This window comes from Theobroma cacao, chromosome 2 (genome assembly GCF_053813885.1).
Source record: "Theobroma cacao isolate CCN51 chromosome 2, ASM5381388v1, whole genome shotgun sequence".
Taxonomy (NCBI): Eukaryota; Viridiplantae; Streptophyta; class Magnoliopsida; order Malvales; family Malvaceae; genus Theobroma; species Theobroma cacao.
In genome coordinates this window covers 431,924-458,607 of record NC_142640.1, presented here as the reverse complement: position 1 = coordinate 458,607, position 26,684 = coordinate 431,924, and the positions used below count along the sequence as shown (strand labels likewise).

The following is a 26,684-nucleotide window of genomic DNA, read 5'->3' as shown; positions in this document are numbered from 1 at the left end:
AAGACCATGTAAGTCAACAAGGAAATTATAATAGCCAGGCTACACAATAACACCAAGAATGAGCAATTCAGGGAAAGCAAGCATCAAAATAACAGGCTGCTGAGTATGTGGTGCAGGAAATTAATTTGAAAGTTCAAACAAACATTGAAACTGAGGGGAAGGAGGGGGGTGGTTCAATTTGGTTTAGGCCATCATCCATAACTTTTAGCGGCTAAGTTAGATACTTTCCTGATACTTTTTCCAAATTCTGGCAAAACTACAAAAGGGCACATCAAATACTTAATCGATTCCATTCTACTTTCCTCCCTGCATTATGCATTACCGTCATCAATTTGGAAAAAAAAAAAAAGATTCTAAAAAAAAGATGCAAGACTTGAAATTGAGAAACCAAAGGAATTAAGGCTTCTTAATACAGCTTTTCCCGTGCTTGTTTCTTTTCTTGTGTTATAGGAGCGTCTACAGTAGACAGTCGTGGAAACTCTTGTCTCAGCTTTGAATTGGGATTTTTCAGTCCAGAAACAACAAAGTATGTATATACTAGGACTGTCGTATGGGTAGCCAACAGAGAAGCTCCTCTTTCTGAACCTTTGGGAGTTGTAAGTTTCGGTCACCTCAACGTAGAAAACACAAGAAATTAGACCTTAGACCTGTTGCTAGAGAAAGAGGTTGTGGGTAGACATAAAAAACGGGGGACTGAAATAATCGGTCTATCATAATCATTTAATACCGCGAGCATAAAAATCAAATTTCATCCAAATCAATTAATTAAATAATAAAACCGAAGAATCAAATATAATTAACTCAATTAAATCGATATCAATATTTTTTTTATATCATTCATGCTTAACTCTCGTCATTTATTTCATTTGACTCGTAAATTGATAAAATTACTGACTCTGAGGACGGGGACAAAATATAAGAGTGAAAAAGAGTATACACTACACTACAATACAAGCTATACTAGTATAATGGAATAAAGAAATTTTTAGAACAATAAAATTGTGATCTTAAAATTTTTTTGTAAAAGCTGCAAAAAGGAGCCCTTGTTTGAATCATTCAACTTTGCTCTCAAAGTGCACAACTCACTCACAAACCTATTATTACACTTCGAAATATCATTCACACAACTTGGTAATTCTCTGTAATCAAATTTGTCCTCTGGGCAAACTTGGGAGGAGCTCCACCTCTTAGGGGAATCACGTTCACCACCTGCAACAGCATTTCTCTCCCGTAAGGAACAACCCATTTAAGTAATTACAAATTTTAACAGCACGGTTTAGCTGACACACAAGCCTTCACAAATATGATTCAATCCCATGTTCAAAAACAAACAACAGTAACAAAACAATGGCATATCAAACCTTCAGGTCACTGTATATACTTGTGGCTGAAAAACGGACAGATATGGGGAAGAACGCTGATGAATCTGCTGGAGGCACAACAAACTCCAGCGATCCACTGCCAATAAGTCAACAGGAAACAAACACTTACAATCAACCAAAAGCATATCAAAATGATCTCATGCAACATGTTTTGCAGTGTTTAAAAATATGCACTGACCTGCGGTTAGAGTTATCTATGAGAAGTATGGACCATTCTAAGGTGGAATTTCTGGAATCATACCTGCAAGACAAACAAGACAGCACAAATATTATAGTGCACATATAAGCTGTTCCCAACTTTAACATCATAGTGTTTTCACAATATGCCCAAAGTTTGTCAGTAACATCTTATGAAAATATACCCAATGAGCTCAGGACTAAGGCCTAGTTGAGTTGAATTGAGTTTATCCATCTAATGGGGCCAAAAAAAATAAATTTTGCAACATCTTGAAATGGTTTCCATTTACCTCCATTCACCATCAATCTGCCTGATATTTGGTGCCTCCCGAAGAGCAGGAAGAGGTACAGAAATAACGACATTTCGCAGATCAAACATTGATGAAGCTTCATATTCAATGCTGACATAAGTTTCATTTCCAGAAACTGAGGGCCAGCAGTTGACTGCAACACACCAAAAATCATATCAACCATCAAAGCCTACAAAAGTGATTATGCATACCAAGAATAAACAGAGGATATTAGATTTGAAACCCACTGGACAATGGCACCATTGATTCATCTGCACTTTGCATTCTCCACTTCAAAAGACCAACACCAGCTGCATCTCCAGCTGGACCAGTGGGGAAAGGCCTATTAGGGTCCTTCAACCCTAGAATGTTTTCATTGGAAAACAACTCCTTGTTCATGTTAGGATGCGTCTTGAAAAGAATGCCTGGATTACTGCCATTTTCAATCTGAAAATAAAGTTTTAAAGAAAAATGGTAAATTCAGTAGTGTAAAGGCATTAGAAAAAAGGTATGATTCACTTTGAGGATAACATGAGTCCTATCATGTAATGGAGTGAAATACGAGGAGGAAGTGGTATGTCCTTCAATGGCAAGTAATACCATTATGCAAGGTTAATGCAACCAGGGATTGGATATTGGCCAGGTGGAAGGCAACATAATTGGGAAAAAAAGGAAGCACAAAAGAGAAAGTAGTATTCTGTCATGAGTAATGTGAATAGTTTAAATCACATCCATGGCCCAACAAAAGATATTGGCCTAGAAAAATATGGAAAACAGTAGAAAGGGAAGGCCCGCTTTCTGGTCTCTACAAAGCACATTCTTCAATAAAGAAATCATACTGATTTTGGGTGCCAAATGGGCAACCACCCATCCCCAAGATTCGAACTGAACAAAACTTCTTGCTGATTTACCAGGAAAGTATAATTTTGAGGTCAACATCTTTGAAAGATGCAACCTTACGAATTTCTCACACAAAGTCTTTATTCAGTAAAAACCAAACTGTTACCTGAACTTGGATGAGTCCATCTTCCTGGTTAAGAATTTGAAGCGACAAGGTCCCTTGAACATCAAAGTTACTGATTCCACCATCTCTTTTCAGTGTGACATTGAGTTTTTCCTCAGCAGTCAAAGTGATGGGATCAGTTGGAGGAGGTGCAGCCACTCTGGACTGACCTGCCTTTGGCTGCACATCTTCGACTATCAGTTCACCCTCTGCTTTCAGGGATGCCAAGAACTGGTTTGTTTTTTGTGTTTTACCAAGCTGCATGCCAAGACCTTTAGGAGGAGCGGTTGCAGATGAAGGTTGGCGGCCTAACATTATGAGCATGTGGTCAGAATATATTCTGAAACATAAATAAGAATTCTGAAAAACAATTGATATGAAACATGTCCAGAAAAGTGAAAAACATTGTATTTTTATTATGGACTTACAGTAAAGCAAGTATAACCAATTTGTAAAAAAATGAGAAACAAATTAAAATCCAACACATGTAGCGGCATACTAATGTGACAAACCTTTTGGCTTGGTAGAGAAGGAATCAACTTCAGTGGTTAATCCAAACGCAGAACCACTTCCAAAGCCACTTCCACTACTAGAAAGGCTCACATCACTAAAGCTACTTTCAATACGTCCAGAGCCCATTGACATGAACCCTCCTTTATCACCTCTATTCTTATCAATCTGCAGATTACACAACAGGAATCAATAGACCATATAACAGAAGCGATTGAAGGAGACACAAACTTAGAACAAAAGCCAAGAACATTGCAAAACATATACCTTGCTCTTCTCAATCTCACTAGCTTTACGCTTCATGACATCCTTAGTTTCATTAATCTTGCTCTGCAATACCAGCTTGTGCAACTTCTCTTCATGACTCTCCATCTCACAGTATTGCTTAACCTGTGCAACAGTCACATTTTCCTTGTGCCCAAGACAGATGACTTCATCAAAAGCAAAGATCAGCTCAAAAGCAGTCTTTCCAATACCCTCCTCATCTAGAGAGTAAGAATATTCAGGTACCTAGAAAAATTTAAGATATCGAATAAATGCTCTGTTCTACATAGCTGAGACAAGGATAATACAAAGGCTAAAATTTGAATATGCCTCAAGCAACAGCAAAACTTCATGAGATACAAATGTGACAAGGAATGAGCAGCCAAGAACACATAGAGGAAAAGGAAATTGAGATTATATTTGCACCTGATGTTTGTACAACTATAGATACACGTCAAGTTCCAAAACTCAAGGAAGATCAAAGAAATAAAGAAACAAATGCTTTACTCTTGCATATTATGTTCATAGATTTTAAAAGATAGAAAAGAAATCAAAGAGCAGCTAACACATACCAGCTTGGAGAGCAGTCTCAGAGTCTCCAAATCTTCAAGAATGTTGCTCTGTTTGTTTGTTACAAGAAGCAAATAAAGAGCTTCTATTGGTTGATAAACATAACGCACATTCTCAGTCTCAACATATGTGTGTTGCTTTCCTGTGCCCACCAACTTAGGAAAAGCTGCAAGCAGACCTTCAATTCTTATGCGAGTCATGTCCACAAACTGCCTAGAGACAAGCACTGAAAAAAGGGGCAAAATGTCAGTGAAAACAACAAAATTTTTTCACTCAACAATGTAATTTTAATCACAATGGCACAAGAGAAACAACTATAATGAGCAAGCATGAAACTCACCTTTGCCAGACTTGCTTATAATAGAAGCAGCGAGTACAACCTAAATACCCAAATTAAAGGGTAAATCAGAAGCAAGCCATAAGAAAAGCACTTCTACACATATGTGTTATCATTCGTAAGGGGGACAGAAACAAATGCTGAAAGATTTATTTTAAGAAAACAGAAATAAGCAGGAACAAAACTAACATCAGTGCTGACCAGGAAAGCTGGGAGAAAACTTAAATAAGCCAAAGAAGAGAGAATTGCAATAATAAATATGCTGGTAGTGAAGATCAAGTTAATAGATGGCCATGAGGCAAAGAAGCAATGATCGTATAAATGCAGAAAAAAGAACATGAACCTCCTAAATTTGTAAGGAATAGTTCAGTATTTCTCCAAAACCATCCCACAATTCATTTGATACACATACATCACAGAACAACTTAACAGAGAATTCATTCAAAATCAGAATACTAATAAAGAAGCAGGATTGAAAATGAAAACAAGATCTATACCATCTTGGCGTATCGAGAAGCAAACTAGGCAGTCAATACCAAAATTGAAGCTTTAATCAGAGAACCTAGTAGACAATGAAAATCAAGTTAAGATAAAAAAAAAAATAACAGCGGGAATCAAGATAAAAATAAACGAAAAGCCGAACGAAATTCAAAAATATATAAGAAATACAGTAAATCTGAAAACAAAAACGAAAAACGAATCAAAAGATCTGGTCAGCAAAGACATCGACCACCTCAGATCTATATCAGCAACCATGCACGTAAATGCCAAATATTAAAAATCCAATTGCAGCTTTTGGCAGCCAAGAAAATGAAAGAAACGAAAATTAGGCGAAACCACGGGAAAGAATAAAAAAAAACAGCTCCGACTGAATACAGCCTTCACCAATTCGAAGGGTTGGAAACATGGAATGCAATGAAATCGAAAGATGCAAAATTTAGATCTACAGATTTCGTCCTCCGAATTAACGATTGAGCTCGAGGGGTACACAGATCTGAGAAGGAGCTTACCTCGATCTTCTTCACTCCTGCGATATGGCTTCGGTTAGTTCTTAGTTCCCGGGGGGGTACGTTTATACATCGTTTCCCCCGTTATAGAAGCGTTTTGGTGGATCCATCGTAGTCTAATTGGGCCAGTTCTTGGATTATTAAGCCCAATCTTTACGGCCCCACTTTGTGGCCTTCTTATTTTTCTTTTTTTTTTAAGAATTTCAAGTATTGAAAATAAATTGAATGCACAATTTAAAAAAATAAAAAATATTATAATAAAATTAAACACCAAATTAATTTCAAATATTTTGACTACTTAATTATTTTAATGGAATGGAATTGTTGATGACATTATATCACTAATTAATCTTAGTAAGAATAATTTGGAAAAGAAAATCTTATTCATAGTAGCAAAGCAAATGGGATTATTTGAATTCAATAATTAAATAATTTATTGATGGTAAGACAGAAATAAATAGTTGTCTGAATTCTCCAAAGTACCCTCAAATTGCCACCCGATATCGTTTACCGACTTTCATTTCCTCATCTTCCTTCTCTTCAACGATCTGCACATTGTCTTCTTCAGCTCACCCCCCAAATCTTGAGCCCCTCTTTCGATTCCCTGAAATTCTTGCATTCCCAGATTTTAATTTCCCGATTATAGCCTTGAAAACGTCATGGATCTAGCGCCGGAAGAGCTTCAGTTCTTGTCCATACCAGATATCCTAAGAGAATCAATTGCAATCCCAAAAAGATCCCCAAAAACCTTCTATCTCATCACCTTGGCTCTCATTTTTCCTCTCTCTTTTGCCATTTTAGCTCACTCTCTTTTCACCCACCCAATCTTGGCTCAACTGGAATCCCGTCCATTTGCCGACCCGGCCCAAACCCGTCACGAATGGACCCTCCTCTTCACCTTCCAGTTCTTTTACCTCATCTTCCTCTTCGCCTTCTCTCTATTATCGACTGCTGCAGTTGTCTTTACAGTTGCTTCGCTCTACACATCAAAGCCAGTCTCTTTCTCTTCAACGATCTCAGCCATACCCAAGGTTTTTAAGCGCCTTTTTATAACTTTCACATGGGTTTCTATCTTGATGTTTGTTTACAATGCCCTGTTGATTGCTTTCTTGGTCATATTTGTCATAGCCATTGATTCCCGGAATACCATTTTATCGTTCTTGGCGTTTATGGTAATTGTGGTGCTCTTCTTGGGTGTTCATGTTTACATCACGGCTCTATGGCATTTGGCTAGTGTGGTGTCGGTGCTTGAACCGGTTTACGGATTTGCAGCAATGAAGAAGAGCTACGAGTTGTTGAAAGGGAGGGTGAAGATGGCTTTCGTTTTGGTTTTTGGATATTTGGCAATTTGTGCTTTGATTGGGGGTATTTTCGGGATGGTGGTGGTACATGGAGGAGAAAGCTATGGGGTTTTTGGGAGAATTGTGGTCGGGGGATTTTTGGTTGGAGTTTTGGTGATAGTGAATCTGGTGGGGTTGTTGGTGCAGAGTGTATTTTACTATGTTTGTAAGAGTTATCATCATCAGGGAATTGATAAGAGTGCTTTACATGATCATCTTGGTGGATATCTTGGGGAGTATGTGCCTCTCAAGAGCAGCCTTCAAATGGAGAACTTGGATGTTTGATTGAACCAGGAAAAATTGTATTTTGTGAAATGACGAAGAAAGGAAATATCTTTCAAATGGGTATGTGGGATCCTGCTGTTTAGTGCTTTTCACACATTTGTTCCCCTCGTTTCCCCCTCCCCCTCCATTTTATTTTTCTTGCAATAAAAGTTTTAGTATGTAACTGTCTTTCGTTTCTGTTTTAGTTTTCGTAAGTGTTAAGCACGACTGGTTGAATGATAAACTTGTATATTAGACTGCAAAATTTATGGTAGCTGAATGATCTTATTGTTCTTTCTCGTATGTTTATTGAGCAATTAGTGTTATTGTTGGTGCTTAGTGTTGGATTGCCTATATTCTAAGATTGTTGATCTATTTCAAATTTTAGGATTACAATAGTGACCTGAGGATCGTGTAATGAACAGTTGCATGTTAATTTCCTTTATTTGTAGTTTGTTAAAGCAAATTGGAAGCTATTGATGTGAGAAAAGAGATTACTGTAGTGTAAGCCTGACAGGTGTTTCGTGTTTGGCTGCCCAACAGCATGCAGACATTTTAATTTCGATAGCCAGTGGTCATTATGTAGCTTTCACAGCCCTTTTGATCGCAATGACCCTTTTGTAATTTGGTTGTGCATTCCCTATTTCAACCGAAGTTATTTGTTTTAATTGAAATGTATCATCTTCTCTTATAGGAAAAGAGAGGTAAACACCAGTTGTGGCATGGATGCATTTTTTCTTTTGTAAGGTTTATTCAACGATTCCGCTTATGTTCACTTGCATAGTGCAATTATGTGATCATACTCGCGGTTGGAGTATTATTATTATTATTATTATCATGTCCAAGTTGAAAGACCTCCCTCAACCTCAGGTTCTCGCCAGGACATGTCTCTAGCGAAAGCTTAGGTATCTTTGAGAAAAATCATCATGTACAACACATCTAGGGGTTGATTTCAACCTTTTTTCCTCCTTTCTGTTGTGGCAAAAAGAAAGTTAAGAAATGCATGATATTGTAAGTTTGCACACAGGAGGGAGGAAAGTGGATTAACAAATGTACATATATTTAACTAATTTTAACTTTTAATCTACTTGCTAGTTTGATAACGAAGAAATGAGAGTATTCCATAAGGACTTCGCAAACAAGAAGCACACATTTGATAATTTGAAGTAAAGTTGTCATAATACCATACATGAAACAAAGTAGTTGGTAAAACATGATTGTTGATAACAAGAGGCTATGCTTACAGACAGCAGCCACTTCATTATCACACACAATCTTATTCCTTAAAAACTATAAAGCGGCAGAGTGGAGGAAGTTCATCCCTGCAATTCAACTGTCAGCTTCCCTTTCCCCCTTCTCCCTTCCAACGATTGCACTGCATAAGAAAAGAAAGTTCGTCAAGCTTACAAAAGAGTATCACTTGCACCCAGAAAATTAATATCGTGAATTCATGATAATAAATCCTGTGATGGAAAAAGGCAGTTCGTTTCATTAAGAAATGTTTGCAAGGGAATCAATGGAATCATGTATGTCTCAAACAACTTTCTAAATATATAGCTGTTCTTTCTAGAAACAAAACCCTATAATCAGCAAAGAAGATATGAATTCCAGACTACTTATTCAGTTGAAAAAGAATGAAGTACGCATGAGTTAAATTGGCTGGTTGGTTTTATTATTCTAAGTCATCTAGTAACAACAACAACAACAACAACAACTGGGGTGGTGGCAACGGGCCAGGTCCTTCACAGGCTTCTGGGAAAAGAAGCCATCAAGTTAATCTGTCTTGGGGGATACAGTTTCTTTTACAAGGCAATCCAGATCTTTTGAAAGGAACGTAAAGGAGGAAAAGAGACATTTGAATAAACTAATTATTAGATGATTTTATCTCGGCTGCAGAGAGCATCCGATGACAGTCTTTGTAGCAAGTGGTTCAGAAGATTGATTTTGTAATCTTTGAACCCAAATTTGATTGATTGGTCAAGAAAAAGGGCGAGCTCGGATAGCTCACCCATTAACTTGTAATTTTTATTTTTTTTGTTTTGTCCATTATTCACGATTGATACTTGTCAAAATAAAAAAAGTAACTTTATGGCCTGCTTGTTATTTTTCTTGCTTATGAGGCTGTTCTTTAGGCTAAATAACAGTTTAATTGGGGCTATGTTGGTATGCTGAGTTATGAGTTTACTGGGGTTGCAGAATCATTATCTACTGTTATGAGCTTTGTTCTTTAGGCTGTGTATCTATTGGGGTTTCTGAATCATGTGGTTATGTTTTACATGCTATAGGGTAAGGTGATATGGCTGGTCGTATTACAAATGCTGCTGTGATCTGAAGTATGGTTGTAATGAGGTGCTTTTAAGGCATTATCTCCTCAGGGCTGTATGTTCATTAATATACTGTTAATTGAGTAATAGCATGAATTCCAGGATGTTTCCAATCATCTCCTACATAAATTAATAGCCATGAAAAGAAAGCAAGCACAAACCAACATTGAGAAACTAACCGAAGAATCTCAGTGAAATGGGCAGCGATATTAAAGTCGCCGGCTTCCCTTGCTTTGAGAATGCGGAACATGAGAGCCAGTTTAACCTGAGTCCTGGCACTCTGTTGGATTATGAGCCTAGTTTCTCTCTTTAATTCCTCACACTCTGATTCAATCGCTTCGAATTTTTCTTTAACTTGTCTTTGCCCTTCCCTGATGTTCTTCTGTTCTTCGCTGATTTCCTCCATCTCCATCTTCAACCTCTTGAAGCTTTCCTGCATCGTCTTCATTCCATTCCTTCTCTGAATCACAACTTCTCCTTATTAGCTACGACTAAAAATAATGACACAGCATCAATTGTAACAAACCGAAATACAAGTTTAATCTTACATGCTTAGTCTTCGATTTGGAACGCTGTTTCCTTAGCGCCGCCATCTGCATACGGCCTCGTAACGTCAATGGCTCCATTGTTTCCTGAGATAAATTGCCTTTTGGTTTCCTCCTCCTTCTGTATGTGCATATACATGTATATGCACGTACATGTATATATATATATATATATATAAAAAAACAAATTGCCCAAGGAACGATTTGATGCGTGAACAGAAGCTGTTGGAAAGGTACCGAATCTCGCGTTGTCGCGCGATATCGGTCGATAAAGGCCAAGGAGTCGCGCGACCATAGGTGAAAGTATTACCCTGTGCTCCATTTACGTGTGCGTAACGGCTTTATGTTTTCACCTGTTTCGTTCGATCTGTTGACTAAGTGTCCTGCGTTCGATGAAAAAGTCAAGCAGGCACTCGCGAGACACTAGAGAGATCGCACGACATCGAACAAAAAGAACGACAATTCGCACGAGCCCGACCGATATTTCGCAAGGCATTTGTCCTTACCTGCCTCAACACATTTTTTTTATGCAAAAGAATTCATTCACCGACAGCAGAGCGTTCATTGCATAATTCAAATCAAACATTGTGTTTCGTTTGTCACCATATATTTGTGATTCAGAGAAGGAATGGAATGAAGACAGTAATGAAGGAAATCAGCTATGAACACAAGGAACATCAGGGGAATTAAGGTCATAGACAAGTTAAAAAGAAAATTTTGAAGCGATTGAATCAGAGCTTGAGGACTTGAAGACAGCAACTAGACTCATAATCCGGCAGAGTGCATCCCAGTTCAAATAACAAGCAGTATCACTCAAGTCACTTGCCTCTTGAGTCACCTATCTTCACTTCATGCCTCCTCATTTCATTTCTCCATTTGATTTTGATCCTGGAAGAAAATTTCAGGTTGAAATTATAAGAAAATAAAATCGCAAGTGTCATGTCAGAAAAGTTTAAACGACACGAAATGTAAGTGTAATTTATTTTAAATAAAAATTTTAGACATAATTAAACAATTTTTACTATTATATAACATATAATTGCATCCAACATAACAAATCATTTTTTTACTACATTTATTGCTCTTCACCATGGGTTCCACAAACTTTAACTACCCTCTTTCTTCTTCTTCTCAGGAAGAAAACCACCGTAACCTTATTCCTCCTTCACATTAGCAAACTTTAATAATACACCCTCCCTACCTGCTTTCTCAATAGAAAATACCCGATATGGGCTATCAAAATGTATGCTTACCTGAAGGCATTTGATTTGTGAGAGGTGGTGGAAGTTGGCGGTGAGCCACTTGAGTTATACAAAACCCTACCATTGTTCCAGCACAACGAGGAAGTAGCAAAGAGATATAAAGTTCTTTCTTGCAGCCATTTGAGTGTTTTAGATATTATCTTTACTCGGAATCATGCTTTGTGACTCCAAAGAAAAATTAAGACAAACTAATTAAGAGAAGAGTTTCAAAGCAACATCACATATATATATATATATATTGATCATTAAATCAAACTGTCGAATGCTTAAGTTTTATTCATTTTTTTTTATTAATCTAGTATACATTTTATGAAGTGTTTATAAAGAAAATAGTAATATATATTTAGATTTAATATTAAAAGGTTTTTTTTAAGTAATATTAAAAGTTATTAATGACATTATAAACAAATTAAGCAGCAGTAACAAAGTAGAAATAACCAAACCGCAGAGATAAAGCTTTGATTTCCTGCTAGTTTTGAAATGCAGGGAGGCAAGGCATGGATGATGGATGCGCTCGTGAGGCACTATATATTCTGAGAGCGGGAAATTTGGAAGATCGCACGACATCGAACAGAAGGAACAAAAAGTCGAACGAGCCCGACCGATCTTCACCCACTTTGTCCTTTTCAGCCTAAATACTTTTCTTTCTTTATATATATAAAAGAATTCATTGACCGACGACTCTTCTATCCTAACTCGTCACTGTCACATTCATTAAATAAATTAAGGAAAATGTTGCACGAGCTTAGCTTCTATCTGCCGAACGTTAAGAAACTTCAACCATTGGGATCGAATTATCGTGAGTGTATTAACAAGAAAAGTAAAAAACATAAAAGAAAAATAGAAAGGAAACTAACATAACAGGAAATTGTAGTGTGCTGGCCAGAGGTGGATTCTTCCTATCCTGGACAGTATTTTTTTTTTTTGAAACACTAGTCTGCTACCCAAGAGTAGTGGTAGCATTACAAGAACACAAAGAAACTATCTGAACTACACAAAACAGAGCATTTTGCTCATAAACAAGGAAAAGGCAGCCTATACAAAAGCAGCGCTGCCATAAAACAGAACCCAAAGATATCAAGAAGAAACAATCAAGTAGCCATCAAGAAGGAAGAAAGCACTCATAAACGCACGTAGAAAAACCAGGCCACAAGCAGAGAAGCCAGCAGAGTGAAAAGCGAAACTGCATGCAACAACCAAACCAAAGATGATCAACGAAAAAAGGCTTTGGGCAACACTACCCGATAGCTCTGGACAACACTATCCTGGACAGTACGTAGCTGTGGCTCTTTTTGCTTATGAGGTTCTTATGTTGTGTATGCTTACTTGGATTAATCCTTTTTGGCTTCATTGCGTCCGCTTTGAGTCTGGACGCTGCAAATGTAGTTAGACTAATTAGGCAACGCCCAGAGGCCTGCACTGATTTCTGTTTGCATGTCTCTTGGGAATGGCTCTGTAAAGAGGGTATAGGTGACCATTTTTACTGAAATGTACAGAAGGTGAAATCGGGTTGCACTGCGATGATGCTAGGATGCTCCTGGGGATGTTTTTTTTAGGTCTTCTCAGGAATTGTTTATATTCCAGCAGGAAGTTTGATCCCCTAGCCAACCAAATCAACTCTATTTTCTGGTTCTTCCTCTTCAGAAGCAGGTCAAGCAACGGCAGGGAACAATATATCCTGCATGTGCTGACTGTCGCACTACGACTGGGTAGTTTTTTTATACTTTTATGCGAAATGAAGTGAACAATTGCCTTAAAAAAAAAACATTAACAGGTTCAAACTCATCTCTCTCTTTCAATCATCTGAAGCTTCCGACCAGATCCATAGGGCATCAACGGCAGGATAGCGATAGCCATGCACACACATCTAATCGCCAACGATTGTTTTTACTCTCTATCTATCTCCTTCAGCTCAGCCAAATGAGTTCTGGGTAGGAGTTCCTTCAGCCAACATTCTCTTCCCAACATCAACCAGTAAACTTGTCTTCACTTCCGCTTTTTCTGGAAAAGCCTTGTGCTTGTGGTTTTTGGTCTTCATTAATTAAACTTATCGAATCTTGAATTCTCGTCGCTTTCATTTGGTCAACAAAGAATTAAAGTCTTAAAAAAAAAAAAAACAGATAATAGATTCTTTCAAGGCGGCTGCAATTGCCTACGAAAACCGATCTTTGTCCCCGAATGAGAGGAAGTCAATCCTGATTTATAACTGTTTTTATCAAACTTTAATTGGACCTTTAACAGGCATGGAAATAAGGTGGTCAAGAGGGAGTACCTAACAGGATTGAACAAGTTCATCAGAACATGGCAAAGCAGAACAGAGGGAAGAACGTAGAAAAAATGGCAGCTTTTCCAAAAGGAAACATTCCAACATATTTGGATTATAAAATGGCAACGAAATCCTTAATTCAGAGAACCCGAGCTTTAGTTAGTCTGTCTGCAATACATGCATGAAGGAAAACCTTATAGTTTTGCCAGTGTGGCTTAAAATTTGTTTTATTCGTCAACAACTTGTAAAGCCATTGATGGCTCAAAAGAATTACGTTATTTAAATCGCTTGGGATAATGAGCTGCTGGAAATCATTGAAACTTTTCCTGATAACTGAATGCTACTTGACTTCTCTTTCCTTCTTCTGTGAGTTTCTCTCTGCTTTGATTTGCTTGGCCTGGGATTTGACAAAGGCTCTGTCGGCTCGGGATGACAGATTTTTGCTTTGTACAGTATAACTTGATGGTGATTCCTTAGATTGTGCTGTGGTGATGTTCTTCACTGTTGTTCTTTTGATCTCATTACAATCTGGGGGTGTTGTTGAACTTGTAGAGTCTGTTTCGATGCTGCTTATCTGCAGCTTTAGCCTTCTATGGTTTCTTTTGTACAAGCAAGTTGTTAATGAAATCATCTCCACTTTTTTTTTTTAAAAAAAAATAAATATATCTATATGGTTAAAAAAATGGAGTTCTAAAATAGTCAAGCAGGGCACAGCAGGGGTGATGTGCTCGCGACGCACTAGATTATACCAGAGGGAAAGTAGGAAGATCGCGCGATATCGAACAAAATGGAATAAAAGTCGCACGAGCCCGACCGATAGGTACCGCTGATGTCCTTTCCACCTAAGATCCCTTTTTATATATATAAAGGAATTCATTGACTAATTACTTCACTAACAATGTTACTTTTTTAATTGCATAACCAACTTTTCCATAAATTTTAGTATTTATTTTTATTGGATTTAAAAATATGATAACAAAACTTTCGGTAACTTCTGATTGTGACATTATTCATTGAATAATCAAGGAATATGTCGCGCGAGCTTATCTTCTCTATCTGCCGAACGTTAAGAAGAAGCTTCAGCCATGGGGATTCTCGTGAATGTTAAAATTAACAGGTTCAATTCAATCTCTCTCTCTCTCTCTCTCAATCATCTGAAGCTTACCGACCTGAACCATAGGGCATCAATGCCTGGATGGTGATGGCTCCAACGATTACGTTTACTCTGTAGCTATCTCCTTCTACACAGCCAGATGAGTTCTGTTTTGGAATTTGCTCCCTTTTCCTGGAAAGCCCCTTGGGCTTGCTTGTTGGTTTTTGGCTCTTCAATAAACTAATTATTGAATCTTGAATGCCCGTCGCTTTCATTTCGACAATACAGTGTTAAAGTCTACAAATAAACAATTAGATTTTTTGAATGCGGCGGCTGCAATTACGTACAGAAACCGACTGCGAGGAATACTTCAACGATCATTTATAACTGTTCTTTTATCAGACTTTGACGTTAAACCGACCTGGAAATAAGGTGCTTAAGAGGAGGCAGAGGAAAAAGAATTTTATCATCAAATTAAGTAACATTTTTTATTTTGAAAGGAAAAAGAATTTTATCAAGAATGTAACAAAGGATTGAACAAGTTGATCAGAAGATGGCAAAGCAAAGTAGAGAAAATGGCAGCCTTACAAAGGGAAACATTCCATCATATTTGTATGAAATCCTCAATTCGGAAAACTCCAGGTTTAGTTGGTTAATCTGTAACAGGATGCAGCTGCTTGCTGAGGGTATGATTTCCTCGCGGATCATCTAGTATGTTCGTGGCTCTAGGTTATTACCCACACTGGCAAACCCTTATCATGATTCATGAATTTCATATACATTGGATTCATCTCTTGACTTCTCTTTTTAATTTCGAGTTGGAATACATTGTACATTAATTAAGAACAAAGCTAAAATTCATTACACAAATCAGTTCTGGAAAGAAAGAGAGCCAAAAGCTACCATCAAAAAAAATATGGTAAAACAGAACACCAAACTTTGACATCTTACTGTATTGACAATACGTGCACCATTTCCAAACATAAAGAAAAAATAGAAAAGTCCCAACATGAAACTTCACACCACAAAACAAAATGAAGAAGAACCACAGTGAAACCACAGTCTTATCCACACCACACCTGACTGTTACAACCACCGAGCACAAAACATCGCCTCACAATCTTATCCACGACGAATTTAGTCGAGGAATCCGAGAATGCATATGATAGAGTTCCACCTTCCCAATAAATCTCCGAAGTTTGTCAACATCGCCAAAATAATCCGATGAATTCTTAATCTCATCGAAGCGTAACAACTTGTGAAATCTGACTCGATGACTAACTTCATCAAACTCACCCATGAAGAAGATGTAAATATTTGTAGTACGATTTTTACTTCAATAAGCTCAGAAAATTTTGAATATTGAATGGATAGCAAGTTGGATAGATAACAAATTCATCACATTTCTCGAGCTGGTAAATGATCTTGTTAGATTTAATGTTCAAAGAACTTAGATTAAGAAAATTTATATTATATATTGAAACTTTAATATCAAGTTAGACAAATAATAAATTTATCATATTTTCCCAACTACAAATAAGTTACACAGATAATATTGTCAAATCTAATCTTCAACGTTTTGATTGCTTGTAAGGAAATGTTATTTGATTTTGATGGAGTTTTTCTTTTGTTTTAATTTTGCTATATTTACTTCAATTTCATCGTACCACAAACTTTGATAAATAAGACGAAAGGGTACTAAATCTATCTATCAAAGCTTTTTTGGGCAAAATGGTGAGCCACCATGCACGTTGTAGATGTTGATAAAGGCGTAAAGTCACATGGATTATAGGAAACGACCTTGACACTGACAACTCATTGAAGATTCTTACAACTCTCGAGCAACGTTATAAAGGATTAGCTTTATGACCAAATACAATAATCAATGCCATGCCAACCCCAAAAATGGAAGCTGGTTCAATCTCAAAGTGAATTTGGATGGAGCAACCATCGTACAAGAAGAGGAAAGGGTTCTTCAAAATTAACTTGCAATTTCTTTAATATTAACTTGCAATTTCTTTTGCAAATAATAGATCTAACGACTTCAAAGTCACACTTCATAATGCCAGCGCATTATGATCTATAGAACCTACAACAGCCACACAATTATTTCGTTGTGTTTTTTGGCTGCAAGCCTGCCCCGCCATCGCCACCTATTCGCATTATTTGGTCGCAGTAAAATCCATTTCCATCAATTTCTTGTTTGTTATCACATATTACTAGCATGGTGCTTTTCTAACAATTTATACCTTCAGTTTTTCATCAATAACTCAGACATGTTTCTAATTACACTGTCAAGAAACAAAATTTTACAACTATAATATAATACTTACTACTTGCCATATTTACACAAATCCACATCTCGCTGTCCATGTACATTTACAATCATTATCATTTAGTCCTAAAATGTCACTTTTTGTTTATTGATAATATATAAAATTTATATACTGATAATACATTAAATATAAATAAAAAATTATATTTAATAGAAATTACCTTCGTTTTGTTCCAAATAAGGAGTAAAACTACATGTCAATGTCTAATGAGTTATGAACCATGTGCATAGATACTAACCCATCAACAGTCGTGTGAACTAAGACCTCAAATAGAAAGCTGAAAAATGTTGCTTCAAACAATTGTTTTTTACATATCCATCAATCAGTACACACTATTAATACTCCATGTTCATATTACTTAGCAACAAAGCAAATACTGAATTTATGGGTTTTAATTTCTCTTAAAGAACTGCTTTAAACCATATAATAGCATAATAGTTTAAAACCAGAAAATAGAGATTATAGAGAAAGCAAGGAGGAGGTGGTGTAATAATTAACAAAAAACAACAGTATAAGACAGGAGAAACCAGATTAATTAAAATCTCCTCCAGCAGGAATATTATTACTTTTGTTCATGCATCACCCAGTGCTTGCCTTTCTTCCTTCTCCCTAGCGACAATTTGACTGCAAAATGAGAAAAGAAAATACCTTGTCAAGTGAGGAAACTAAAGGATATCATAATCAACTTTGCAGCCACAGGCCAAAAGAGCTTCTAATGAACAAGTTACAAACAAGTTTATTCAATAATGTTCCATTCTCACTGTATTTTGTAAATAACAAAAGCTTGATCAGCGGAAACAAGATTTAATTATTATTTGCATAGTTTCGAAGCAAATAACAAAAGCTTAGCGGAATAAACAATATCTAATTATTTGCTTAATATGAAAGCAAATAACAAAAGCTTAAAGGAAACAATATCTAATTATTTGCTAAATATCAAGGCTAATAGAGTTGGGAATATCATATACAAGCTTTTCTCTTTTGTTAAGTAACTTCGGTTAAATTTGAAACTTTACGCTATGACAAGCACAACATGAAAATTGAAATTCAAGGATGATCATTGGACAACAACTAGAATCAAATAATTTCAAACATAAAAAGAATTTCTTCCTCTTTTGGTTTTTTGTTTTAGGTATATCGAAAGCAATTCTAAACAAATATTCGAAATAAATACTTACTAAAGAAGCATTAATGTCACAAAACATTTGAATTAACACAAAACTATAGCAATGCATACCAAATATATATAAGATTCTTTGATTCAAGGACTAATTATCTATCGGCTTTATTTCTTTTTTCCAGCAAACATAAAGCATATCACACATGATACCTTGTTCCATCGCTCAATAAATTATGCTTTTTCCTTTTGTGATTATCCTTTTCTTTTTTTCATTTTTTTATCTTTGCAAATTCTTGTAGAGGCTTGATCATGCAAAGGGAAGAAAAAAGAAAGGTACCCAAGCAACTGAGTAAGATTGGCAGCGGTGGCAGAGTCACTCTCTTCCCTTGCCTTCAATATTCTGAACATGAGAACTAATTTGATCTGAGTTCTAGCACTTTGTTGGATTATGAACTTAGTTTCTTTCTTCAACTGTTCGCACTCAGATTCAATTGCTTCAAATTTTTCACGAACTTGCCTCTGCCCGTCTCGAATACCCTTCTGTTCCTCGCTGATCTCTTCCATTTCTGTTTTCAACCTCTTAAACCTTTCCTGCATGCCCTTCATCCCATTCTTTCTCTGTCCAAATCCAATAAAAAATTAATTAATTAATGTTCAAGTAAACCAATATGAACAACGCTGTACTAACAAATACCCTGAAACGATGGACAATTGTTAAATGGTGCATGTCGATTCCAACAGAGGTATCGATGGGAATTAGAGAGAATCCGATCAAGCACAAAATTTCTTCATAAGGAAAAAGAAAGATTGCAAGAAGATGAAAGATCTTATCCATTACCGTTTTTGTTTGCAATTTCAAGCCTTTCTTGGCGATTGGTTTCTTGTGATGCCTGTGAAGACGACAACGCATGGAGAAAGGAGCCATCTAAAGAAGTTGCTTTGAACATATCAAATAAAAGTTTTAACCTATTTTTATAGACTGGTCAATACTTTTGAAGGAAGGATTTCATAAACTAAATCATAATTAAATATCACACTCATTAACTAACAAAATCGAACGAAGTAATTTATAAAAAACTGGGTGCTCGTAAGATTTAGAAGAGCATCCCGTGATGTGTTATGGTCTAAGAGTTCAGATGCTGACCAATTAGCCCAACAATTATAAACCAATCAAAATAGGCAGCTCAAGAAGGCAAGCAACCCAAGTAAGCTAGGTTAGATATAGATTTACTTTATTAGATTAGCATTTGGATTTAATTTGAATATTATCTCTCTAAATTAAATCTCTCATCTTATCTTATTTTATCCCTATCTTGTAATTTAATCTTATCTAACAAAAAGGATCATTAACCTATAAATAAACCCTTTTCCTCATTTGTAACACTCCAAGAGAAATACAAAATATTATATTTATCAAAAGCTCTATTTCTTCTTTTTTCTTTTGCTTCTGCTATTTTGTGGGTATTAAAATTTAATTACTGCTATTTTGTGGGTATTAAAACTTAATTAAGCCCTATTTTCATAGTTTAAGGAAGCACAAGATTAGGCTTAAAAAAATTATTATTTTATATTATTTTATTTTTAAAAAATTATTTATTTTAATTTTTTTATATTCTCTCTGTTTTATTATATTCGTTTTTGGTTAATTTTTTTATCAAACAAACTTAACTTTAGAATTCTTTATCAAAATTATAAACTATTTATAATTTTAATTTTATATAATATTTTTCAAAATTATTAAAATTAAATTAATTTGACCAAAAATAAAACATATCCTTTCAAAATAAAAAATAAAATGAGACAAAAAGAAAACAAATTAATTTTTTTAAAAGAGAATAATATATTTGTATATTAAAAAAATAAAAGTAAAAAATTTACAAAGATAAAAAGTTAACCTTATTTATTTAATTTTGATAAATCTATATGAATTTTTATTTCATCATCTATATGAAAGTAATTGAAAGAAAATTGAAATGCAAGACGTGTCTAGTTCACCTACAAAGAACTTCCATTTTTCCATTGCATCATTCGAAGAACTTTCATATTTCCATGTGTCTTAACTCAAAAATTAAGTATATCATAACTTTAAACATTATCGTTTTAGGAAAGAAATATATCAAAATAATTAAATCAAACATTATCATTTTAGGAAAGAAATATATCAAAATAATTAAGTCTGGCTAGAAAAATTAAAATTATTTTTTAATATCAAGAATCATACCGTATCACAAGATAATAAAAAAAATTAAAATTAATTATAAAAAACATTTATACATATAAAATAAAAAAATTAAAAATATTTTTTAAAAAAATTAGAGATTATATGGCATTAATTGAAAAAATGGATTTTTTTAATTTAAATTGTCAATGTATTTCGTTATAATATATATTTTTAAATAAAATATGCATTTTTCATTTTAATTTATTAATTAAAAATTAAAAAACATATAATGTTGAAATCAAAAGGGAATTCAATTTTTTTAATATTTTTTGTTAAAAATTTAAAGATTGAAACTCATAAAAAATAGTTTTTCATGTTTCAACTCAAAAAAATAAAAAATAAAATTTGTAATAATTAGTTAAAATTAAGCTTGTACAAAATGTATCAATTATATTGTATGATAAATACGAATTGTTTTTTACTGATATCGTATTATTTGTATTTTACGTATCACATATCGTATGATATTTTACATATCACGTATTGTATGATATTATTAACTAAGTACCAAAGTAATTCAAAAATGTGAGCAAGATGGGGTTGTTTGGTTGATTAGGTTAGCTAAAATGAAGAGGGAAGAGCACGAAATTGTCCAGAATAAGTTGTGCGGTTTTGTGGAAGCTCTCTGTCCATCGAACAATATTGATGGTACTTGAAATGTTGAAGTTCTAGAATAAAAAGTTTACGGAGCAATGAGAGCACAACAAGAATATCAATTTCAACTTTTAATGCAATTTCTTGAACATTTAAGTAAAGAAGGTGTTGAGATCAATGACACACTAAATGACTTGTTGCAACTTTTTAATGCAGCATAAAAAGAAACAGCTGTAAAGAACACACCCACTAAACAAAAGAGCAAGATAATAAAATTCAACTTTATCTTGACAAGTCATGAATTTAGTGTTGGAGTATTTTTAAAATGAAAATATGAAAAATTGTAAATGAAAAGTTATATTTTTTCATATAAAAGTTGTGACTATTAGAGTCACATAAATGGAATTGAATTCTAGGTGATTTTCATATGAAAAGTTTTGTTTTTTGGTAAAGTGACATTTGAAAAAACATAAATAGTACACTTTGGATAAGTTAGGTCAGGATTTGTTGCCAATCATTTATTGTGATACATCAAACAAACCAACAAAAAATCAAGAGTAAAAGAAATTCAGAACCCCCACTTTTGAGGGTTCAATTGCTTTAGGTGATCTAGTAAAGCAATAGATAATGGATTTACAAAATCAATTAAGATGATAGTAAACATGTTTAAAACTGTGAAACCCTCCTGCCAATTATTTACATTCAAATAGAATTTGGAAGATTTATGTATCATGAATAATTTTATCGTTTATAGTCTTACAGATGTTTAGAAGCGTGGAACAGTCCTACCAATTCCTTACACATTCAAACAGAATTTGGAAGATTTACGTCATAGAATTTTATAAAAATACTCATAAAAGTAGAAGAGATGGTCTATGTGTTGGGTAGAGGGCTGACCACATCCCAACTCAAGAAGCAACTTAACAACATATGCTAGATTTTTTTTTTAATATTTAGAGAAAGAAATTTAAATTTTACTCTTTAAATGAAGAATCAGGTACCAACTAATAAGTAAAATATTTGAATATGCCAAATTGTTGTTGATGTATTGAAAGAAATACAAACAAGTGAATATGCCAAATTTTCGTGCAGGTTTGATACAAGCTCCAATGGAACAACTATCCTACAAGAAAGGAAAAGGGTTCTTCGTTCCCAATGTAGGTCTAAGGACTTTAAAGTCACACTTCATAATGCTAATGCATTATGAGATCTACATAAGCTAGCACAGCACGCCACAATTATTTGTTGTTTTTTTGCTGTAAGCCTATCATGCCGTCGCAACCCTACTCACATTATTTTGTCATTGCAACCACCGTTTCCATCATTTTTCTCAATTTTAGTTGAACATTTTTTTAAAAATCAACAAGAGAATTTGGTGTAAAAATCAATCTTTGCATGTCTTTCCACTATGTATTTAGTTCAAATAAATCCTTGGTGAGTGCTGAGAATATGTTATTATTTAACATATAAAATCTTTTTCTCCCACTATGTATTTAGTCAAAAATAGTTTTTACAAATTACTAACATATCAAGAGTCATCTGAACTAAGACCTCAAATAGAAAAGTGAAAAATGTGGGCCCAAACAGTCGTTTTATATATATCCATCAATGAGTACAAACCATTAATACTCTAGGTACACATTACTTAGCCACAAAGCAAATACTGAATTTGTGGGTTTTAATTTCTCTTAGAGAACTACTTTAAACCATGTAATAGCATAATAGTTTAAAACCATAAGTAGAGATTATAGAGAAAGCAAGGAGGAGGTGGTACAACAACTAGCAAACAACAACAGTAGAAGACAGGAGAAACCAGATTAATTAAAATTAAAATCTCTAGCACTAGATGAATGGAAATCCTCTGCCCCTATATTCTGCCCCTTTTCTTGCCACGTGTCTCTTAGATAAAGTCTTTTTTAAACCTTGTTTAACCATATAAAAAAAGTTAGTTATCGACAGCTTTATTTTTGGCCGGCTTTATTGAGTTTATAAATTCGGTTGTAATAGAATAATTTATAAATTGTAAAAATTGTATAACTTGTGTTAGATTCAGTTGGGGAGAGAGAGAAAGAAATGAAATTGCAAATCAAAAAATTGCCATGCTGTCAACTCAAAAAAATTAAAATTTATAAGATAGCAAGAAAACTAAAAATACAATCCAGCAATTCAAAAATCCAAAATCTACAAAACAACATAAAACTCGACAAAGCACTCGACCTTTCCCTGTATAATTTTTTGAAAATGAAATAGAGTCCCAAATTTCTTGAATTAAAAAGAACAAAAATTTCCAATTTTCAAACCCTCTTAGCTCTTCTAGCCCCAGATTTCCTTCTAGTGCCAATCACAGATGACTGGTTGTTGACAGCAAGAGGAGGTTTCTTATTTTCTTTGCTCATACTTCTAAGCACGTGCCTAGGAGTTTGAGTCTTGTTCCTCTCCACGGAATAAGCAGCAATCGCTGACTTCCTCAAGCTCTCCAGCTTCTTCAAGGCTCTTTTGTGTAGAGACCTCAAAAGTAAAGGTGCCGTTAACTAAGGTCTTTTATATGCTTAAACAAAGTTAAACACACCCTAATCTAAGACACACGCGACAAACACATATGAACGGGGCGGGGAAAGGGGCAGAGGCTTTCCATTCCCAGCAGATCATGAGGAAGTTTATAACTTTTGTTCATGCATCACTCAGTGCTTGCCTTTCTTCCTTCTCCCTAGCAACAATTTGACTGCAAAACGAGAAAAGAAAATAACCTTGTCAAGGGACGAAATTAAAAGGATAGCATAATTTATTCAATAATGTTAAGAAAACTTCTTTGAAAGAACGTAAACAATATCTTAATTGTTTGCTTTATATGAAAGCAAATATATAGAGTTGGAATCACATCTGAAACAGGCTTTTCTCTTTTCTTTATGCACATCTTACTTTAGTTAAATTTGAACCTTTACGCTAAGCAAAGTATGACAATCACAACATGAAAATTGAAATTCAACGATGATCATCGGATAACAACTGGAATCATAATAACTTCAATTAATTGGCATAAAAAGAATTTCTTTCTCTTTTCTTTTTCTTTTAGGTGCATCGAAAGCAATATATTCTAAACAAATATTTGGAATAAATACTTTTCTAAAGAAGCATTAATGGCAGAAAACATTTGAATTAACACAAAACTATAGCAATGCATACCAAATATATATATAAGATTCTTTGATTCAAGGACTAATTATTTATCAGCTTTATTACTTTTTTCCAACAAACATAAAGCATATCACATGATAACTTGTTTCCTCCATCACTCCATTAGTAATCCTTTTTTCCTTCTGTGATTGTCCTCTTTTTTAATTTTTTCCCGAATTAATCATTTTTTCCTCTTTTTTATCTTTGCCATTCAAATTAGGAGGAAATTCTTGCAGAGGATTTATCATTCAAAGGAAAGGACAAAAGAAAGGTACCCAAGCAACCGAGTAAGGTTGGCAGCGGTGGCCAAGTCGTTCTCTTCCCTTGCCTTCATTATTCTGAACATGAGAACTAATTTGACCTGAGTTCTAGCACTCTGTTCGATTATGAAGTTGGTTTCTTTCTTCAACTGCTCGCACTCAAATTCAATTGCTTCAAATTTTTCACGAACTTGTCTCTGTCCTTCTCGAATACCCTTCTGTTCCTCGCTGATCTCCTCCATTTCTGTTTTCAATCTCTCAAACCTTTCTTGCATGCCCTTCATCCTATTCTTTTTCTGTCCAAATCCAATAAAAAATTAATTAATGTTCAAGCAAACCAATATGAACTACACTGTTCTCACAAATACCCTGAAACGATGGACAACGGCTATTAATGGTGCATCGATTGCATCAGAACTATCGATTGGAATTAGAGAGGACCCGATCAAGTACAAATTTTCTTCATGAGGAAAAAAATTAAATGGCAAGAAGATGGAAGATCATATCCATTACCATTTTCGTCTGCAATCTCAAGCGTTTGTTGATGATTGATATGTTGTGATTCTTGTGAAGACGACCACGCATGAAGAAAGGAGCCATCTCTAGAGAAGTTGCTTGGAATAATATCAAATAAAAGTTTTAACCTATTTTTATAAGCTCCTCAACACTCTTAGAAAGAGAATTCATACACGCAAGTCATAATTAAAAACCCCACTTACATCTGTAAGTTCTTTCATAAAAATCGAACGAAATCTTTTGAAAAAGACTCAAGCTCGCAAGAGGCATCGTGCGATACTCTTTAAGTTTCAATTATTGATTTATATTTTTTTTATTTTTTAAAAATAATATTTAAAACGTTTTTATTTTAATTTCTTTATATTCTCACTGTTTTGTTATATTTGTTTTCTGTTAATTTTTTTATCAGACAAACTTAACTTTAATACTGTTTATCAAAATTATTAAATATATTTAGAATTTTAATTTTATATAATATTTTTAAAAAATTATTAAAATTAATTAATTTAACTAATAAAAACAATTAAAATGAGAAAGAAGAATATAAATTATTTTTTAAAACAGTACAACATATTTGTATATTTAAAAAAGTTAAAACTTTACAAGGATAAAAGTTGAGCTTATTTATTTAATTGTTGAGAAATCAATATCAATTACTACCTATAACATATTTAAAAGAAAATCTCAGTAAAAATTTTAAAATGAACCACGTGAAGAGCAGAGAAAGTGAAAGAGAAAAGATATTGAAGAAAAAGAGAAAAAGGAAGTGATGCAAGGAGATCAGAGTTTACAGTTGAAGCACAGAGAGGCGGTGCAAAGAGGCCCGTGTGTTGCACAGGGGTCAGACACTAGCATAAAGTAATTAAAGATCTGTTTATGATTGAGGTCACCGTCGCTTTGCATGCACGACGACAAGTGTTGGGTCGATCAGGTACGGGTCAGCGTCCTTGTCAGGTGTCACCGCCACCGTCCATGGATGTCGGCTGCAAAGGCCCTAGCTCAATTTTTCAATCATTCGAGGTTAGTATATATCAAAAAGGCATAGCATAACTTTAAACATTATTATCATTCTAGCGAAGAAATATATCCAAATAATCAAGTCTAGGTGAGACTTGTTCACTATTTGAATATATGTTTTTGATTGGTTTGTGATATATTAAACAATTATATTTACTTGATTTTAATTTTATAATATATTTAAAAATTAAATAAATCAAAATCAATCAAAATTTTAAAAATTAAAATTCAACTCTATTTATAAATATTTTTAATTGTTTTTAATGTAAATGTTTATCGAATGGTACGTCATTAGATACTTTCAAGTGAATTTTTTTTCGTTAGTTCAATTACTTGAACTATGATAATTCTTTTAACCATTTAATTAGCACAATGAACTTGGTTTGAAAAAATTGTATTTAAAATTTTAATTCTTAAATTCTATAACAAAAGTAATTTTGTAGTCTAACTGTCGTAACGTGCGGGTCCGGGAACCCGACCGCCAGACGTGAAATGTGAAAACTCACTAAAAAATTAAACCAGGAGTCGCCACCAATCTTTTTTTTTTACTAGGTGCGACTGGCCACCTATTGACTCGATTCTAATCGATGCAAACTTAAATTAATTTTAAGTCCACCGAAAAGAACCTTAAACCGGTCTACAATTTTCTGGATCTAGGTTCGGGAGTACGGTTACGCCCGGGGAAGGATTAGCACCCCTCGGACGCCCGTTCCATGAACGGTACCATTTTTAGATTATCCTATTGGGCTTTAATTTTAATTTCACTAGATTTTCTTAATTATTATTTTTATTTTATCTCCTATTTAACCTAA

At 34.4% G+C, this 26,684-nt stretch overlaps 4 protein-coding genes and 1 pseudogene across 5 annotated transcripts; 1 reads left to right on the top strand and 4 right to left on the bottom strand.

Moving 5' to 3' along the window:
• Positions 1-999: 999 nt before the first annotated feature.
• Positions 1,000-5,635, bottom strand: LOC18607047 (clathrin adaptor complexes medium subunit family protein). The gene is made up of 12 exons (XM_007041008.3): positions 5,544-5,635; positions 5,031-5,095; positions 4,537-4,576; positions 4,199-4,422; positions 3,630-3,872; positions 3,365-3,530; positions 2,856-3,160; positions 2,098-2,296; positions 1,850-2,003; positions 1,561-1,623; positions 1,362-1,458; positions 1,000-1,209 (listed from the first exon to the last, which is right to left on the bottom strand). Exons 2-12 carry the CDS (start codon positions 5,031-5,033, stop codon positions 1,120-1,122), a joined length of 1,584 nt encoding a protein of 527 aa, XP_007041070.3. The 5' UTR covers positions 5,034-5,095; positions 5,544-5,635; the 3' UTR covers positions 1,000-1,119.
• Positions 5,636-6,018: 383 nt separating this feature from the next.
• Positions 6,019-7,447, top strand: LOC18607046 (uncharacterized). Its single transcript, XM_007041007.3, has one exon. The coding sequence runs from the start codon at positions 6,200-6,202 to the stop codon at positions 7,163-7,165; it is 966 nt and encodes a 321-aa protein (XP_007041069.3). The 5' UTR covers positions 6,019-6,199; the 3' UTR covers positions 7,166-7,447.
• An 828-nt stretch (positions 7,448-8,275) lies between these two features.
• On the bottom strand, positions 8,276-10,177 carry LOC18607045 (uncharacterized). Its single transcript, XM_018115941.2, has 3 exons — positions 10,017-10,177; positions 9,648-9,928; positions 8,276-8,519 (listed from the first exon to the last, which is right to left on the bottom strand). Exons 1-3 carry the CDS (start codon positions 10,092-10,094, stop codon positions 8,474-8,476), a joined length of 405 nt encoding a protein of 134 aa, XP_017971430.1. The 5' UTR covers positions 10,095-10,177; the 3' UTR covers positions 8,276-8,473.
• A 7,051-nt stretch (positions 10,178-17,228) lies between these two features.
• On the bottom strand, positions 17,229-19,263 carry LOC18607042 (uncharacterized; annotated as a pseudogene). Its single transcript, XR_016024477.1, has 3 exons — positions 18,929-19,263; positions 18,428-18,708; positions 17,229-17,594 (listed from the first exon to the last, which is right to left on the bottom strand). The product of XR_016024477.1 is annotated as an uncharacterized LOC18607042 (transcript).
• A 3,742-nt stretch (positions 19,264-23,005) lies between these two features.
• On the bottom strand, positions 23,006-25,028 carry LOC148763884 (uncharacterized). Its single transcript, XM_018116558.2, has 3 exons — positions 24,853-25,028; positions 24,355-24,635; positions 23,006-23,627 (listed from the first exon to the last, which is right to left on the bottom strand). The coding sequence occupies exons 1-3, from the start codon at positions 24,937-24,939 to the stop codon at positions 23,576-23,578; spliced, it is 420 nt and encodes a 139-aa protein (XP_017972047.2). The 5' UTR covers positions 24,940-25,028; the 3' UTR covers positions 23,006-23,575.
• Positions 25,029-26,684: the final 1,656 nt, after the last annotated feature.

Excerpts from the sequence above, each read along its gene's own strand:
- LOC18607047 (XM_007041008.3), bottom strand. Across the intron at positions 3,161-3,364 it reads CTTCTCTACCAAGCCAAAAG|GCCGCCAACCTTCATCTGCA; the intron begins GTTTGTCACATT and ends TCATAATGTTAG. Across the intron at positions 1,210-1,361 it reads GTATATACAGTGACCTGAAG|GTGGTGAACGTGATTCCCCT; the intron begins GTTTGATATGCC and ends ATGCTGTTGCAG.
- LOC18607046 (XM_007041007.3), top strand. The coding sequence starts at position 6,200 with ATGGATCTAGCGCCGGAAGAGCTTCAGTTCTTGTCCATACCAGATATC.
- LOC18607045 (XM_018115941.2), bottom strand. The coding sequence starts at position 10,094 with ATGGAGCCATTGACGTTACGAGGCCGTATGCAGATGGCGGCGCTAAGG. Across the intron at positions 9,929-10,016 it reads CCAAATCGAAGACTAAGCAT|AGAAGGAATGGAATGAAGAC; the intron begins GTAAGATTAAAC and ends GTTGTGATTCAG. Across the intron at positions 8,520-9,647 it reads CATTTCACTGAGATTCTTCG|TGCAATCGTTGGAAGGGAGA; the intron begins GTTAGTTTCTCA and ends TTTCTTATGCAG.
- LOC148763884 (XM_018116558.2), bottom strand. The coding sequence starts at position 24,939 with ATGGCTCCTTTCTTCATGCGTGGTCGTCTTCACAAGAATCACAACATA. Across the intron at positions 24,636-24,852 it reads TGAGATTGCAGACGAAAATG|AAAAAGAATAGGATGAAGGG; the intron begins GTAATGGATATG and ends GGATTTGGACAG. Across the intron at positions 23,628-24,354 it reads AACCTTACTCGGTTGCTTGG|TCAAATTGTTGCTAGGGAGA; the intron begins GTACCTTTCTTT and ends CTCGTTTTGCAG.